Source organism: Hippocampus zosterae, chromosome 12, assembly GCF_025434085.1.
Source record: "Hippocampus zosterae strain Florida chromosome 12, ASM2543408v3, whole genome shotgun sequence".
Lineage (NCBI taxonomy): Eukaryota > Metazoa > Chordata > Actinopteri > Syngnathiformes > Syngnathidae > Hippocampus > Hippocampus zosterae.
Window position 1 is genome coordinate 6,707,505 of NC_067462.1, and position 16,364 is coordinate 6,723,868.

The 16,364-nt window shown below is 43.4% G+C and overlaps 2 protein-coding genes across 2 annotated transcripts in view; one reads left to right on the forward strand and one right to left on the reverse strand.

Annotated features, from left to right (window-relative positions):
• Positions 1–16,364, reverse strand: part of abca12 (ATP-binding cassette, sub-family A (ABC1), member 12) — a 47,315-nt gene that overhangs the window by 28,088 nt on the left and 2,863 nt on the right. Inside the window, exons 4-28 of the mRNA XM_052081615.1 lie at positions 15,691–15,835; positions 15,365–15,486; positions 15,099–15,172; positions 14,729–14,899; positions 14,223–14,416; positions 13,293–13,411; positions 13,086–13,186; positions 11,813–11,980; positions 11,479–11,645; positions 11,225–11,358; positions 10,339–10,469; positions 9,657–9,821; positions 9,342–9,556; positions 9,117–9,250; positions 8,825–8,939; positions 6,066–8,684; positions 5,685–5,797; positions 5,437–5,492; positions 4,981–5,108; positions 4,767–4,897; positions 4,387–4,529; positions 3,166–3,333; positions 2,785–3,002; positions 556–1,482; positions 129–235 (exon numbers count right to left, since the gene is read on the reverse strand). Coding sequence (XP_051937575.1) covers positions 129–235; positions 556–1,482; positions 2,785–3,002; positions 3,166–3,333; positions 4,387–4,529; positions 4,767–4,897; positions 4,981–5,108; positions 5,437–5,492; positions 5,685–5,797; positions 6,066–8,684; positions 8,825–8,939; positions 9,117–9,250; positions 9,342–9,556; positions 9,657–9,821; positions 10,339–10,469; positions 11,225–11,358; positions 11,479–11,645; positions 11,813–11,980; positions 13,086–13,186; positions 13,293–13,411; positions 14,223–14,416; positions 14,729–14,899; positions 15,099–15,172; positions 15,365–15,486; positions 15,691–15,835 — 6,765 coding nt within the window. The remainder of the gene's footprint in view (positions 1–128; positions 236–555; positions 1,483–2,784; positions 3,003–3,165; positions 3,334–4,386; positions 4,530–4,766; positions 4,898–4,980; positions 5,109–5,436; positions 5,493–5,684; positions 5,798–6,065; positions 8,685–8,824; positions 8,940–9,116; positions 9,251–9,341; positions 9,557–9,656; positions 9,822–10,338; positions 10,470–11,224; positions 11,359–11,478; positions 11,646–11,812; positions 11,981–13,085; positions 13,187–13,292; positions 13,412–14,222; positions 14,417–14,728; positions 14,900–15,098; positions 15,173–15,364; positions 15,487–15,690; positions 15,836–16,364) is intronic.
• The window catches only part of cln5 (CLN5 intracellular trafficking protein), a 50,907-nt gene that overhangs the window by 14,721 nt on the left and 19,822 nt on the right, over positions 1–16,364 (forward strand). The window lies entirely within an intron of this gene.

A 16,364-nucleotide genomic window follows, 5' to 3' on the forward strand; every position in this document is an offset into this window, starting at 1 on the left:
CGAAAATATGATTACCCGCGTTGCTAGTTGAGGACAAAACATATGCAATACATCCCAGTATGATGCAGTGCAGTTTGACACTTTTTTTTTGTGCTTCTTTTGACAGAAGTTGTGAAAGTCAATGTTACCTTGAGATTCACTGGCAAGCGCTCTGGTGATATTTTTAAGCAGAGCAGAGAATGGCAAGCTATCCGGCAGCATATCAACGGCATCCCTCAAGAGAGCCAGTGATAAGCTAGGAAGAGAAGACACAGAATTGAAATGCGCCATTTGCAATTAAACACACTGGTCCAAGACGTGCACTGAAAAAAAATGGTGCATTGAATTGACGACGGTATTTTATTTAATCAAGTTGTTACACTAACTAAAATCATCTGGATCGAGACACATTTTGCAAGTAGATGTCTATTGAGATCCAGATGATTTTATGCTGTGCAATCACTCGCCGAAATAAAATGGAGTCAATCAAAAAAATATATTAAAAAAAATGAGTGTTGAAAGGCAACCTTTTCAGCTCCATGGTAAATAGAAGGTACCGGTTCAACTTTTACTCACATCTGAGAGTCACTGGGGAGGGTCGCAAAAGACAGGACCCCCAGGGCGGCATCAATGGTCTCCTCCCGTGAGCTATTCAAAGCCCATGGCATGTCCCTCGTTGATCCCTTCATGATAATGTTCAGATTGGGATTGGAAAAGAACATGTGAGCAGTCTCCCGAATTTCCTCTGGCGAAGGGACTGACAAGGTGTGGAACATTGCTGGGTAGTCAATGGTCAGGAAGTATACGACGTCATTCACGGGGTCCGGCTGGGGCAACAACGGGGCTTCTCGTCTTCGTCTGGCGTTCGACACGTGGCTATTAGCGGTTACACCCGGATGTCTGGCCTCGGGCGTAAAAAGGCCACTGCTTAACAATTGCCTCAGCATAGCAATGATGTTTTCAACCAGCTGTTCGATGAGATCAGTGATCTCCGGCAAATCCACGCCCATTTGAGTCAGGGTGGACAATAAAGGCCTGAGCAGTTTGGATATCCTGGGCAAAGCCTGGGTCAGAAGCTCGAATCCAGATTCGTTTGAATATGCCAACAATGCAGACATCTCAGCCACCTTCTGCATGAGCACTTTTCTGGCACTGGAGGCCAGGAATTGTTCGTGGGCTTGGTAAACCATCGGCTCATCCCCGAATAACTTCATGTGGATCATGGCTTTAACGGCATCATTTACCATGTCAAGGAAAGATCCGGGACTGATGCTAGATAAATTGCCCCCCGCCATTGAGAAGAGATCATCTAAGGTGCTGTTTACGCAGGAGAGGACTATCATCGCTGCCTCGTTAAAGACAAGTTCAGATGAGTCGATGCCTTGAATATGGTGGTAGTTGTTCAAGATGTGGCGCAGTGCCTCCTCCATAGCCTCGATGCACGGCTCCAGCATGGGAGCCACTTTCAGCAACTCATCTGACAACACTTGAACAGCGGATAAACTGTAGGGGGGGGAGAAAAAGTTCAATAGCAATGAATCTCACTGCATGCTTCACTTAAGGCCGCGTGCAGTTTATAGGACTCAGGAGACAGTATAGGCGGAGGTGGGGGGGATTGAAATGTCTATGAGGAAGCACTTTTCTAGGCCCAGACATTTCTTTTTTAATGTGAAAGATTATGAGTGTCATTTCAGTGTTAGCCAAAGTAATAAAGGAACCCCTTTAGCATTAACATACAGACAGTTGCTACTTTCCCCATTCCTGTTCTGTTTATTTAAACAAATAATAATAATATTTCCACCGTGATGGCCGATCTTTCCCTCTTGTAATCTCACCCTGCCGAGCATCATACTTATCACTGTGCGTAGCGGTCGGTACGTTAAAAGGAAAGCCATTCTAGAAAGAGCGGTCATGACGATACAGTAGTGTGGTCAGATTTTAACCGTTTTTCTGGTTGCATGTTTGCGAATAGAGTGTGAAGTTGGGTGTAAAATGTAATTGAGCAGACAAATACCTAAATTCTTAAATGATTCTGAGGTACGGGGGTAATTCCGATGTTGACACGCTATGGCTGTCTGATGAAGATTTTTCGATCCGATGTAAATCTGAACATTCTATCATACGTGAACATATTTACAGTATTATATGACATACTGTTTCAGTCAATACAAACAAGATTTATTGTATGAAACAGAGAAAATGTGTTCTCATTCGGTAATGATCCAAATACTGTCCAATTAGACCTAAAAGAAATTGCCGATATATTTGATTTTATCATTTCCAAATATGTTTTCTTTATTGTGCAAGAACAGTGTTAAAAAAACGTAAATTATTTCAAGATGAGTAAACGCATAAAACAGGACAATAACAGAAATAGGCCAGGTCAATTGCGGTTGAGGTGCAGCTTCTGCTGTCCAAAAACTCTGTCTACTCTGAAAAAACACAAAGAATGTGTTTTTTGTTTTTTTTAATCATTCGATAATCTAACCAATTTCGTCCTAAGCGATAATAAGAACATGTTGTTTTCATCGCATAAAAGTCAACCCATCAGTAGTTAGCTATTTTAAAAAAAAATAAAAAATATATATTTTTTAAATCATTCAAGTTATAATTGTTTTCATCTCAGGACAAGCACTACAGAAGGGGACTGTTAAGTGTGCAGATGTTTTTTCGTTGTGACAAATTGTCAATATTTTTGACTTTTGTACTTACAGTACATTTGGAGTCAGGCTTGTACTTTTTCTGGCCTGCTACTTAAACACTGAGTGGGTTTAGCGAGCTCTGGCATATGTTGAGTGCAGTCACCTGTTTTTCAGTTGCATGTCTTGGAGTTGATTTTGCCAGTGAAGCAGAGCACTATGGCTTAGCGGATGGCCCAGCAACTCCAAGAACAGGCTGGAGACATTCGTGATGATCTGCTCCATCACATGCGCTTGGTATCTGTCGACTTGATATAGGGATTTTGTCGCATTGACAATCCGGGCAGCGGCGACAGCAGCAGTGATTGGTTCCAAATCCATGTGCTGAAAGCAAAATGTTCCAGAGCAAAGTGCTCAGTGTGTCAACATTGCCACCAAATGGTAAAAACGTGAGCAGCACTTCAATTGACTTTTTTTTTTGTCGTTGGGGATGACTTGATCGAACTTCCTGATGTAAGCTCATCAATTTTATGTTTGCTGTACTCACACTCATGTTGAGGTGTTGACAGATGTAATGGGTAGCTGCATAAGTCTCCAGAACTGGCTGCAGACTGATGTTACACCACATTTCAATGACGCCACGGCTTAAACCCGCTGCATCCTCGATTGGCTCCCACGCATTCACAGCTTCACTGCACTCCAATGTTCCATTCACCTAAAAGAAATGTGAACAAAGTACGCACAATGTCAATCGCCTCCCATCTTTTGTTGCACGTTGTTACCTTTCATCGCATTCCTCTGAGCAAACCGGTTCAGTTAGCAAGACTCTGAGGAACACGGCGAGGCACAACAAAGAGTACGGGTGAAAGGCAAGTGGCACAGAGGATATCCGATAATCTCTCTATGCACATCGACACAATTAAATGGCACAAAGCTCACACAGGTATCACCACTTTTTTTATCTCTCGACACCCATCCAGAGATTGAATACAATAGGTTCATCACAACAGGTGTGTGTCTCTAAAGTTATTTAAGTATAATAATGACATGGTAAAACAACCTGTAAAGTGAATTCAGACATTTGATTCGAAATGAATTACTTGTAATATAATTGCAGAAACGTGCACAAAGACTATGTGGCTACTCAGTTGTCGAGATATAGCGCTAAGCTTTTTTTTCACCATTTTAGTTTTCCTTACTTTTGGGGGTCTGGCTAAAACGGGGGCCAGTGAGGCAGCAATTATGTATATCCTGCGTAAGAATTTAACCGCCTTCATTCCTACGAGTGGTTATATGCTGCAATTGTGACATACCAATTGCGGCAGCTAGCTAGCTAGCACCTAGGTAGCAAGCTACGCCTCAACTGCAAACTTCTTTTCAGATAGTCCACTAGTGTGGCTGCTATCGAGAAACTCATTGTTGCAGTGTGAAAAAGCATCACCACAAGCCAGTGTGGGCAACGGAGGCTTGAAGTGGACACTGGATATTCACAGTACTGTACATGTTGAGATGTGTAAGCCTAAGGAAGTTGATAGAGAATGGAGCATCCATTTTGTTAACGGGATGAGGTTTCAGCCCATTCAGCAGACACGTCTGCAGCATTTGCCAGCGAAGCAAAGAGCTTGATTTTTCATTACTTTAAAGCCTCATTGAAAAAATATTTTTCCATTATGCGATTCTGGCAGAGATGTCAACAATCGCCTAAGGTGTGGCAAAATGAGAGTCATCAGAGTTCATTGTTCTCCTGTACAAAAAGGGTGTGCTTTACCTGCTCAGCGGCAAGCAATGTTTGTTCAATTGCAGGGCGAATTCTTTCCGATATCTCGGACAAGTTAAAATGACTCGTGTTCACAGACTGTGCAATTTCTCTCATCAGGGTCACCACAGGCTTCGCAAGGCTCACTGTCATCACTGTGAAAAAGATCACATCAGAAGCTTGACCAATCAGACTCTTCAAAAAAAAGCCTTCTCATACAGGAAAAAAAAAAGGAAACTTGATTAGTATGTTGTGTTCTTAATTTCAGAGTGTGTGCCGTTGCCGGAAACGTGCAGCATGCAAATCATCAAATTGTTTTGTTATTTTGCATAATATGAAAATGTTACTTTAAGGTGTGTGCTTAAATGCCGAATGCTAAGCGGTATACTCACTGTTCTCCGCGTACTGGGTGTTTACCATACATGTTATGATTTGTTCAAAATAGGGGATAACGGCTGTGACGTTGTCCCATGGCTGTGTTTTGCTGAGTGTTGTCAGTACAACCTCCAACATCTTTTGAAGCCTGCGCCAAAAACAAAAACACAATGGCTAAAGGGCACTTCACATACTCTAAATTGTTCTTGTCCTTTGTCTGATTTCATTTACTTGTGCCACGTCTCCTGGTCAGCCTGCCCAGTCAAAACCTGTTGAAGTAGTGGACCGAGATGGGATAAGGCCTCCACAGATGGAGTTCCAGTCCCTAAACCTGGACCAGTCATAGAAATTTGCCAAATCTGTTTAAAAAAAAAATAAAAAAAGGAAACGGATGTAGCATATGATCCAAAAGTGCACAACAAAACATGGGTGGCAATTTATTCATTTGTTCCGTTTAAAGAGAGATATCGATACGTGTCACTTAGACTGCCTGTGAGAATCAGTTATATTTCGGAATGTTGCAACACCAGTCAGGTGTTTCAGTTAAGGGGGATCAAGCAAGCAAAACAAATATGGCAGAGATCGTATCAGCATATCGCACCTTGTGATCGTCTTGTATGTGTGCTTCATGCTCTTACCCCAAAACTGTTTTAGCATGCATGCCTGGAGCTCCATTTGAAGGCTTACCTGGCTAAAAATCGCAGTCAGAATATCTGTCATTTCATTTTGTTGAGTCACATTGCCTGAAACCACACACACACAAAAAAAGTTAACTTCACTATCAAACACAAAGAGCAGAGCCGATCAAACGTGAAGAAACAACACGGAAACTTTGTGATAGTTGAATGACAACCTAGCAGTTTTTTTATACTTGGTTTTTTTAAGTATGGCGCACAACCACCATTTCTTCAGGGTTAAGATTGAAGCCGAGTTACCTTGGGTGGAGTTTAAGATGACTGAGACAATGTCGATGACAACAGAAACATAGTACTGAGCTGTGCTGTTTGGTGGCAGGAGGTTCTGAACTGTCTTCAATTGGTTCAAAATACTTAAAAACAAACAAACAAAGTAGTACAATATTACCATTTTACATAATCAGAGCATTGCAAAGAAAATCGGTGCATGTCTTCTATTTCCATTGGTCAGACAGAGAGGTGTACATGTACGAAAAACAAATGTAGCTTAAGACCTGCTAGCATGACCTGCTAGCATACCAGCTAAGTATTTGTTCATTAATATTTTCCAGAAACTTGTTTCGCTGACGTTTATTCGTACCAAAGTACGTTGAAACCATCATAACAAGAGATGCCACTCACATGAGGTTCCAGTTGTCTGGTCCATTGGCGATGGCGATGGTGTCAAAATAACTAGTGACAACTTCGAGGCCGGGGAGCAGGTACACAGCAAACTCGTCTGGGACCAGCTGCTGAACCACGATTCGGGTTCTATTGAGGATATCGAGGGTGAGGTTGAGCGACGTGGAAAAAGCCAAGTTCTGCTCGACGATGAGGGCCAATGAATTGCGAACGATTTCCCTGATGTTTTCCTGCGCAGACTGTGGCAGCGGGACGGCGTCTGGGGTCAGAATTTGCGTGAAACTTTGGACGGCATCCATGATTGCAGCAAACAGGTGCTCAAACTGCGGCTCCCCTGGTTGCTCTAACGCCATGATAGCTTGGCTCAAGGATTGGGTGATATTACTGATGATGGCAAGGTAATCTTGCTGTTCAACCGTGAGATAGTTAACCATCGTCCCCAAAAGGAGGTGAAGGTCTTTCACAGGCGTGGAAACGTTTATGGCAGGGTTTCCCCAGCGGAGCATGCGGGTGAAGACTGCCGTGACATTGGGTTCGGTCATCCATGCACGTAGAAGATCGAGATAGAGTTGAATTTGTTGCTCATTTTCATGCAGCACGGTTGTGTTGAGGAATGGCGTGGAACCGAAGGTTTGAAAAGTCTCGTCCTGAACTTTGATGTTGACCATGATATAGCTCACAATTTGCTGCAGAATCTCAATCGTCGCTTGGCCGATCTTACTCACGCCGGCACCGTCCGTTGCGTTCTGGAAGTGTCCGATCTGGTTGTCGATAAGCGAAGTCAAATTTGTCTGCGCAAGCTGCAGGGTGACTTGTAATTGGGTGAGGCGGAAAAAGGGGTGGAGGAGCTGCGCCGCGAAGCTGGTGCTCGTCACGTTCTCCAACCGATGCAAATACCACTGCAGGATTTGCAAATATGCAACCGTAACTTCCTCGGAGTAGGGTACCGACATGGCATCGAGGATGCGCTTTGAGGTTTCGGGGTTCGCCGCTACTTTCAACAGACCTTCGATCACGCCGATTTCCTTCATGATCTCCGGAGTACTCAGATTATTCATCTGAAGGTTTATCTTGATATTGTTCAGGGTGCTGTTCAGAACATGGATGATCTGCATTTGTGCATCGGAGCTAAAATTGACTCGGATGACCTCGCTTGTGGTTTGATTGACAATTAACGGGATGAGGGAGAATATGGCTGTATGGTTATGCAGAGCGGGGATGTTGGCCAGAAGATTGCTGGCCTTGTCGATCAATCCCATAACACAACGGGCTGTCACCGATGCGTTGTGCTGTAATTTAAAACACTTTGGAACATTGGCCAAGTCCAGGATATTTACCAACAGCTCATTGACATTGGCCGCTCCTGCGAGCTGCGCGATGGAGTCAACCTCTTCGAGGGTGAGGTTGGACTGTCTCAAAGTATTCTGGATTTGAGAGACAGTAATATTTGGCATCGCTACAACAAGCCGGATGAAATGAAGCGTCTGATTGAAGGCTCTGACGTAGGTCGCGTCATTTGGGGACAATAACAGCGAGAAGAAAGCAGATGTCATATTTTCGTATTCGTCTGGCCAAAGCGTGCTGGTGATGTTGACGGTGACGTTGGCATTGGCCGAGAGCGTCAAGTTGACGATTGCATCCACAAATGTGAAGAATTCGGAGATCCCGGATAAGCAGTTCTCTTCTGAGGCGCATAAAGACAAGTGATACTGCAATGCTTTCAAATCGTGATGAATTGAAGCAGCTTTCTCTTGGAACTCTGGTGGTAAGAATGCAAGAAATTTTTGTATCACCACATCCAGGGCAGCTTCGGGGCCAAGCTGAGTGAGGTTGGCAAGGCTCTCGGGAGTGAGGAGGTTGAGAAAGTCGGTGGAAACTTGGTGGAGGTCAGTCACTTGAGCCGTGCTCATTTGCCCGTCAGGCAACAACATTTGCTGGATTCGACGCAGCTTGTACAGGGACGCCACCGATTGTTGAAGTTGAAGAATATAGGCGAGAATGATGTGACGTGGGTCATCATCTGGTGAATCAACCACTTCCTCGAGAAGCTCCATAGCGCTCAGGATGGCTTCTACGATGCCTGACGAGGTTTGGTTGACGAAAGGCTTTAAGTTCTCTTTGAGACGAGCCACTTCGTCTCTGTCAAAGTAGTTGGAATAGGTAAGCAGGGTGTTCCCCATGGCATAGGACAGAGACAGTGTGAGGCTCGCCTCGGAGGCAAGGAACTGCGTTATCAAGCGCTCCAATTCGGGCATCGTCGGATCCGTCTCGTTGAAGGTAAAAACGTGCTGGTTGCCTCGACCGAGCTTCACAGCGGCGTCGAGAACGTCGGAGACGTTGACTGAGCCGTTGTTGAAGATGAGAGGCAGCATCGGGGACAGACCCGTGGACTCCAACAATCTTCTTACGACGGGAACCATGACATCGGGGTTGGAGATGTTTTCATCCGAGAGCGTGGAGATGGTCCGGACAGAGTCGTCCAGTTTGTTCATTAAGTTTATCAGGTACGCGGAGAGCGCATCTCCACCTTGAATTTCTTGCGTTAAATGTGAAGTCGTCATATTATTAATGAGGTCCCCATACACATTCTGTAATAGATTGAAAGTGGCTTTGAGATAGCTAGAGAGGAAAAACAGAAGCGAAAAGAACACAGTTAGGGCGTACAGCATGTCGTCAGGAATGTGCTTGAGCAACAACAAGGGTGGAAAAAAAACACACACACACACACAATCATTCTGCTTTGGATTTTGGCCACTTACTTTGTCAGGACGTCTTGGCCTGGCGACACCAAAGCCTCGACGAGAGCTTGAACGAATGTGCTCCAATTGAAACTCTCATCACAATCAATGTTGAGGGTGACCATGTCAAGAGAACCTAAAGAGAAAGTTATTGATCATTTATATCAACTTCAACAGCAAAATGGTGAAACTGCTTTATCGTTGAACCAGTGACAAGTTTGATGACAGTCGAAAAGACAATATCTGATGACTTATTTCTTGTTTTTAAAGCGCGAAATAAACTGCAGCGAGGAAGCGCAGGAACGAGACTCACAGTTTGCCGGCTGTGTCGTAACGCCCGGTCTGTAGTTCAAAACCCAGTAAACCATCTGGAAATAGCTTTTCATCTCCGGCCACAGTGGACTCGCCTCAACCTTTTCTCCCAAATTCACCATGAAAACAAAAACACTAAAAAAAAAAAGAAAGCAAAAATGGTCGGGTTCTTCTCATTAATACTATCGGAAGTGTTACTCAACTGCCAGGCACAGTTTCTCCAAACCTTTGTAGAAGAGTCTCAGTCATATCGCCAGAGCTGTTGTTGCCAGGCAACCATTTCAACCAATAGCCCGTCCCCAGCTCTGAGGGCAACCTGTGCAGAAAACCTCCAAATTCCAGGGTGCGGTTAAAAAATGTATGCCACTGGGAGAGAATCATCGAAAGAGTTACGTTGACGTCTTTTCCTCCCTCGCTAAGAATGCTGTACAGCTCTTCGCCCTATGAACAGCAGCACAAAAACGTTATTTTTTTTCCTCCCCCTACTATTGCTTTCGTTGAAATGACTGAATATTTGCAAAATGTTCTTTCAACGTCTTACTTTTTCAATCAGTGGCGTCCACTCCACCAGAGTGAGATTCTCTGGCGTTGTGGAGTTGTCACAGATGATTGATTTTAACGTCTCAAACTTTATGGTCTCAGCAGACAGCAGCCACTGGAAAGGGCTCAGGGCATCCTCACACGTAACATGCGCTGATGTTAGACTCTGGTGAAGAAGAGGAAAAAAAAAAAGCAGGATGATCATGGAGAGTTATTGGTACCGTTAGTGGTGGCGCAAAAAAATATTGTCCGTCTTTCTGTTAAGGATTTGTCTTCGCCTGAGGTGCGGCCTTCGAGCCGACCTCATTTACCGGAGGAATAAATGTTAACAACGGTTTGGGGAAGTTTTTTTTTGTATTGAAATGTATTTTTTTGAATTGCTTCGTGATGCTCTTCCTGTTCCATGTTTCATTTCCCTCTCCTTTGTCTCACACCAAGGACTAGTATTCCATTTTCATTGTGCACAACAACAATGACAGGGGCCATTCTATTCTGTTCTATTCTAGAGGTCACAGACAATGCGATTGTGAGGTGGAACTGAAAGATCGCCTATTAGGAAGCAACCTGAAGCTCGCACCGGACAAAAAAAAATAAAAAATAACACACAGACACACACACACACAATTTGCCATTTACATTGTGAGATTTGTGCAAAAAAATCTTGTCAAATAATGGAGACAGACCTTCAGGATTACTTGAGTGGCGCCGTCTCGGATCTGGCTGATCCAAGCACTGGCCTGAGTTTGGTTTGCAAGCAAGGTTAGATAAATGTTTTGGAGTCGATCAGAATCCTTCAAGATATTGTCCATCATCTCTACAAAAAGGGAGTTCAAAAAGAAAAATATTACAGACAGGAAACATTGACATTTAAACTCTATTGTCAGATTGCAAAATCACTACCGTACATTGAACATGAATTCCAACCCTTGGACCACACCCACTTTTTTTACAATTGTCTTTGTATATAATAGCTCAACGTGGGACATTTTCTTTGTGAGGGCGTATTGAGTTCTCTCGTGAAAACCCTTCAAGTCACTTTATCACCAAGTAATCAGCCAGAAGTCCCCAGAGAAAGGGTGTGAACATGTTCCATTTACAGTTTGGTTAAACTTCGATCGAGAGAACCGTCGTGACTGAGGCCTCGTGTGACATTATCTGCTTTGGACACAAAATCTGCGTCGTGTAAAATATTTATCCCAAGCTCCTTTAAAAAATAACTAATTTAATTTAATTAAAACAAAATAAATAAATATTTTTGTATTCACAGTATTTGTTGACATCAGGAATACGACAAATGTGATTAAAACTTGAAAATGAACTGATTTTTTTTTTTAATGGCTCCACTGGTTGAAATTCAACAAAAAAAAATGTCTCAACCGGTTGAAAACTTGAAAATGAAGTGTAGGCTTTTTTGTTGTAGTTTTCTTCCATATAGTTAAGCCCTAAAAGTGCAATTCTAATGCAATTCTTCCTTTTTTTCCCTCTCTCTAGTCCTGACATTATAGATATGAGATTAAAACTCAAACATTGGTCCAAACATGACATGATCACTGTTTGTGCATGTTTTACCTTCAACAATGGCAATGGAGAGAGTTGCTATTTCCATGGACTGAAAACCGACGCTGAGCATGCGCTGAACAATCATGTCCACATCCGGATGAATTTCGCTCAGTTTCAGCACTACTTCACCGACTGTCAAAAATCTGCCAAGCAGAAAGCATCCCCGAAAATCTTGTCTGTTAAATAGCCTACCTGTCCAAATAGAGCTCATCGAACAAAATGGTGTGTTAAAGAGCGTATTGCACTGAAAGTGTTCTACGTACAGCTCCTCCTCAATGTTTTGTGGTTGGGTATCGACATGATGCCAGGGCCTGGAGATGTTGGAGCCTCCGATGCCTCCTGGGAAGCCGACCCCAAAGACACTGTGGAGCAGTCCTTTGAAAAATGCAACATCATGGGGAGCAATATGCTTACTCCAAGCCAGTAAAGCCTGCAAGAAAAGGTTCAGGAGACAAAAAAGGTTAATTATTCGGAACACTTGAATGTACTTAGCCAATCGCCACTTGAGTGGCAAATGTGCAGGGAGAGGAAAAGTGAATCCAGAAGAGTGCTTTCGACATAAAAGTGGATGATATGAGTCAGATGACTGCAACCTACCTGCTGGGCAACTTTGTTGGGACTGATGGTGCCTAGAATCATGTCCGCCGTACTTAGAATGACGTCCACTGCGCCTGTCACGCACATGGTTGTGAGCCACAAGGGGTTACTGCTGTTCTCACAAATGGAGGACCGCAGGTGGTCTCTGTCCAACGTCATGAACAAAACCTGAGGAAGAAAGAACTGTCAAGACTGGATGCACGTGTCTTGGATCCGTTTTGTTTAGTCTCCGGGAGGTGGCGGTGGTGGGCTCTTCCTCCCGTTCCGCACGTTCCTCCTCACGTCATGATCTGTCACCTGTTTTAAGAGACTCTCAAGCCGTCGTCGGTTGTCAGATAATTCACCTTGCTCTCGGCTCACGTCCAAGGGCTTATTTCTAGACATTCGTCGCTTTCTATCTTGTTCCTGGACCTGTCGTATTCTGCTTTGTTTATGATGTCGCTATTCTCGGTGCGTTTATGTTTTATTTATGGATTGTCTTTGCCTTATCGTTTTTGGTGATTTTGCGTGAGTTACTTCCCTTGCAAGATCATTTTGTTAGCGGTATTTTTTTTTTTACCCCGGCTTGCTTCCATCGATTTCGGTTATACTTTGTTGGTCTTGCGACCTTATTTTGTCAATAAACCTTTTGTACTCTATCTTATCCTTGTCCAGGTTTGTGGGATCCGCCCCTGCCGATTAATTGGCGAGAGAATCTTGCACGAGCAGCAAATCTTGTAGAGTAAATGCTATTCGATTCCTTGTGTAAATCACTGATGGGGATGTGTTGTGGGGGGGGGTACGATCCCAAATTTTGCCCAGGGGCCCACATCGGGTCACCTTTGTTGTAGACCATTTTCATTTTTGGCGCGGGCCACAGTTTAGTGATCGTTTCACTTGGAGGGCCGTTATGACTGAAACCATATGAAGAAGTCAAGAATAACTGTAGATTCAACTACTGTTTAAGTTTCTATCATGAGGGGTTTGGTAACAAGAAAATGCTTAAAATATATCTCTTATTTATTACATATAAGAATTTAACATTTTGGTAGACATTTTTGAAAGGATCATGGTTTGACACCTGTGTTATATACAATGCCCGATTGCCTATTCCGGTTACGGTACACTAAAACCAACACAAGCAAAAGACAGTGGTTGCGTAACATTATGCCACTGGCTCTAGTTAATAGAAAATCATTTTAAATACAAAGCAGCAAACAGTTGCTCTCCTTCGCTTTGAATTAAAATAGGGAAACAGCATCATAAGTTCTCTAAAACGGAACACATACGGTACCTGTGCAAGTGGTATTTGGACATTTTGTAAAGCCAGTTTGGCAATTTCACTGATCGAGTCATTGTTCAGCATCACAATGTCTCCAAGGGCGATGGTCACATCTAAACAGATGTAAACAATGTGTTGATTACACAAGAAGGCTACAGTAGCTTCACTAATAACCGACACAACTGGTTCATACGGTTCAAAGTGGCGGCGCTTAGTTACCGTTCCCCGGCCACGTTTCAATATAATGGATTGCGTTGATGCCTGCGGTAATTACTGGATGCAGTGCGGAGATTGACTCAGCAGTTTCAGAGAAATTGTTCTGGATGATTTGCATAATGCTAGAAAAAGATAAGGAGAAAAACAATAAGGCAACTGTGGCAAACAAGCTCGTACATCCAAAGAGCCAATGTTGATTTTTTTTATTTCCAGACTTTATGAAATCAATCTCAGAATAGCTACTTGAAAACTCCACCTCTTCAAAAAAAAAAAGCATTTTTTAAAAATTCAGGATTGCATATTCCCTCATTCCTCCCATTGTGTAAATGTGTTTTCCCATTTCTGTACATCAAAAATGAAGAAATTACAAAAAAATAAATAATAAAAAGCTGCATTCTTGTCATGCTAATAAGACCCAATACAAGCATTCGAAAGATAATCAAAATGTACTGTAGCCATTAGAAATATAAACTATCCATCCATCCATTTTCCAATTTATCCTCACAAGGGTCGCGGAGGGTGCTGGAGCCTATCCCACCCGTCTTCGGGCAGTAGACGGGGGACACCCTAAACCGGTTGGCAGCCAATCGTATGGCACACAGAGATGACCATCCGCGCTCACACTCACACCTAGGGGCAATTTTTTGGAATGTGGGAGGAAACCGGAGTACCCGGAGAAAACCCACGCAGGCCCGGGGAGAACATGCAAACTCCACACAGGGAGGCCGCAGCTGGGATTGAACCCACGACCTCTGCACTGTGAGGTCGACATGCTAACCACTGGACCGCCAAAATATAAATTATTCGGCACACTTCTGATGCCAGTGTATTCTTGCCAGTTGGTGTGGACTCCAACTTCCCACACCTCCCAACATATCTCTTTCTGATCCTCATACAGACGCTCCGCATCGCATTCATGTTCAAATCCCTTACCCGCGTATGTTGGTGAGAAGGCCCGCTGCTGTGTCCAACATTTGCTTCAGTGATCCAGCAGAGTAGAGATGGGGAAGAGCGAGAAGACTCTCCCACAACGAAGTCTCGTTCTGCAACTCTCTAAACATCAGCATCGCGGTTCCGACGACCTCTGCCAGCTCGTCGGGTCTTGTTCGCATTTCCTCCTTCAGGATCTGCGCATCACACACCACTTTGCGTCAAAGAAAGAAATCACTTTGTGTGTTGTAGTATCCCACACATCGGAATTTATTGGACTGCACTGCGCAGTCACCTCTATTACGCCCCGAGTGTGAGCTACGGTCAATGAATGCAAAACAAACATCATCCATAGTCCAGGAAGTGAACATCTGTGAACATTACTATTCAACAAAGCTGCGCAATGGTCAGCGTCATACCGATTTTGAACAGTTTAGGTGATGCTGCAATACAAAATGCCACCCTCTGCATCCACAAACACCCAAAGACACACAGAGACGTGCACACACCTGGTTGAGTGAGAGTAGAAAGACCTCTAAGACAGTATTGTTTGAGCTGCAAAAGTTGAGCGCCGCATCGCTGACGGTGTTGGGTGAGGTTGTGTTGATCGCCGCCAGAGTTATGGCACAGATGGGCCGCTTCAGCACGTTCATTGCTTCTAACATTTTGTACAAGTCCTCCTGGTGGAAGGAGGGGGTTGGGTAGGGTTACTTTCATTGTTAAGACAATATTTTGTGACACTGTTTTTGGCTTTTTCGTACCATCCGATGCAAAAATTGCCAATAAATACGCGGTCATGGATGCCATCAGTCATGGATTAGGCTTATTAAGGGCACGCACGTTTTTCCTTGCTCACACCGAAAGTTACGTCGCAGCTACCTGATCTCTCGCAAGAGTTGTATTCTTGGTGTGGATGTGAGAGGTATTCCTGAGGTTTCCTTGATTAACCGCCACTGCAACAAAAGAATATAAACCGACAGATTACTGTGACAATTGATGATTCATGTTCTCGTCATGCTTTGCTATGTGTCGTGCCTGCTTTCAGTTGTCACAGGAATGTGTCAACAAATAAGACAAAGAATGTCAAATGTGATAGTGTCTACGAATGGGACACATGAAAGCATAACCGACAAGAGAGAGCTTACACAGAATTTTTTCCAAATCCAAGATTAGGGCCTGACTGGAGTCATTTGGGATTCTGTAACTGTAAAAGTCACCACCTTGAATCAGCCTTGCCAAGAGAGTGCCCTGCGACGATCGTGTTGACCTGTAAAAGCACAACATGAAGCAACGGTGACTTTGCTTTTAGGAACATTTTGCCCCACATACTTGCAGGTCAGCACCCAGCGGATTCACATATTTCAAGATTTCAATTTGTAAAAAAAAAAAAAAAAAAATCTATTTTTTTAATATGGAATTTCACTCTTGATGGGCCCGCCGCAAATAGTGGGTGTCAACTGTAAAGGGTTACCTTGCGTTATTGGTGGATCTTTTCGTAAACTTTGATGGGTTCGCCAGGTGTGACGTGTTGTGACATACGCTGTCTGAGTTGCACAGGAGAGTCTGCAAGAAAGGGAATAAGCCGGCGCTGGGAAGGTTCCGAGGTGTGACGTAACCTAGAAAACCAGACAGACCAGACAAATTTCTTGATAGAGTTCAAACACACCCCAAAATAACAAAAATAAAGATCCATTGGACAAAACAATGCAGGGGTTAATGAACTTTGAACAGTAAAGAACAATATTAGTCACAGTGTGTTATTCAAGCGTTTGGGGTATTGCCAGTCATAGCTATCAATCAATAGGATTACACAACATCCATCCCACTGAAAGTAGAAATTGTTCATTTTATAAAGTAACCCACCAATTGCTCAAAGCCACTGTCTTTAGAAAAAAAGTCACTTATTTGAGAATGAATTGAGTCCGTTGAGTAAATATAACGTTACATAAGGATGCCTGTGTTCTTGTAGCCTTCACAAAATATTTGCTGTGGTTAAGAGTGATCATTCCATGTCGGGGAGTTCTTCATCTTTAAGCAATGCTAAACCTCACAGACGGCCACAATACGAGTGAAGATGTTATTTGACAGTAAATTCGAGAAGTTCATTTCACCGAATTTTTTGTTTGTTTGTTTCTGTTTAATAAA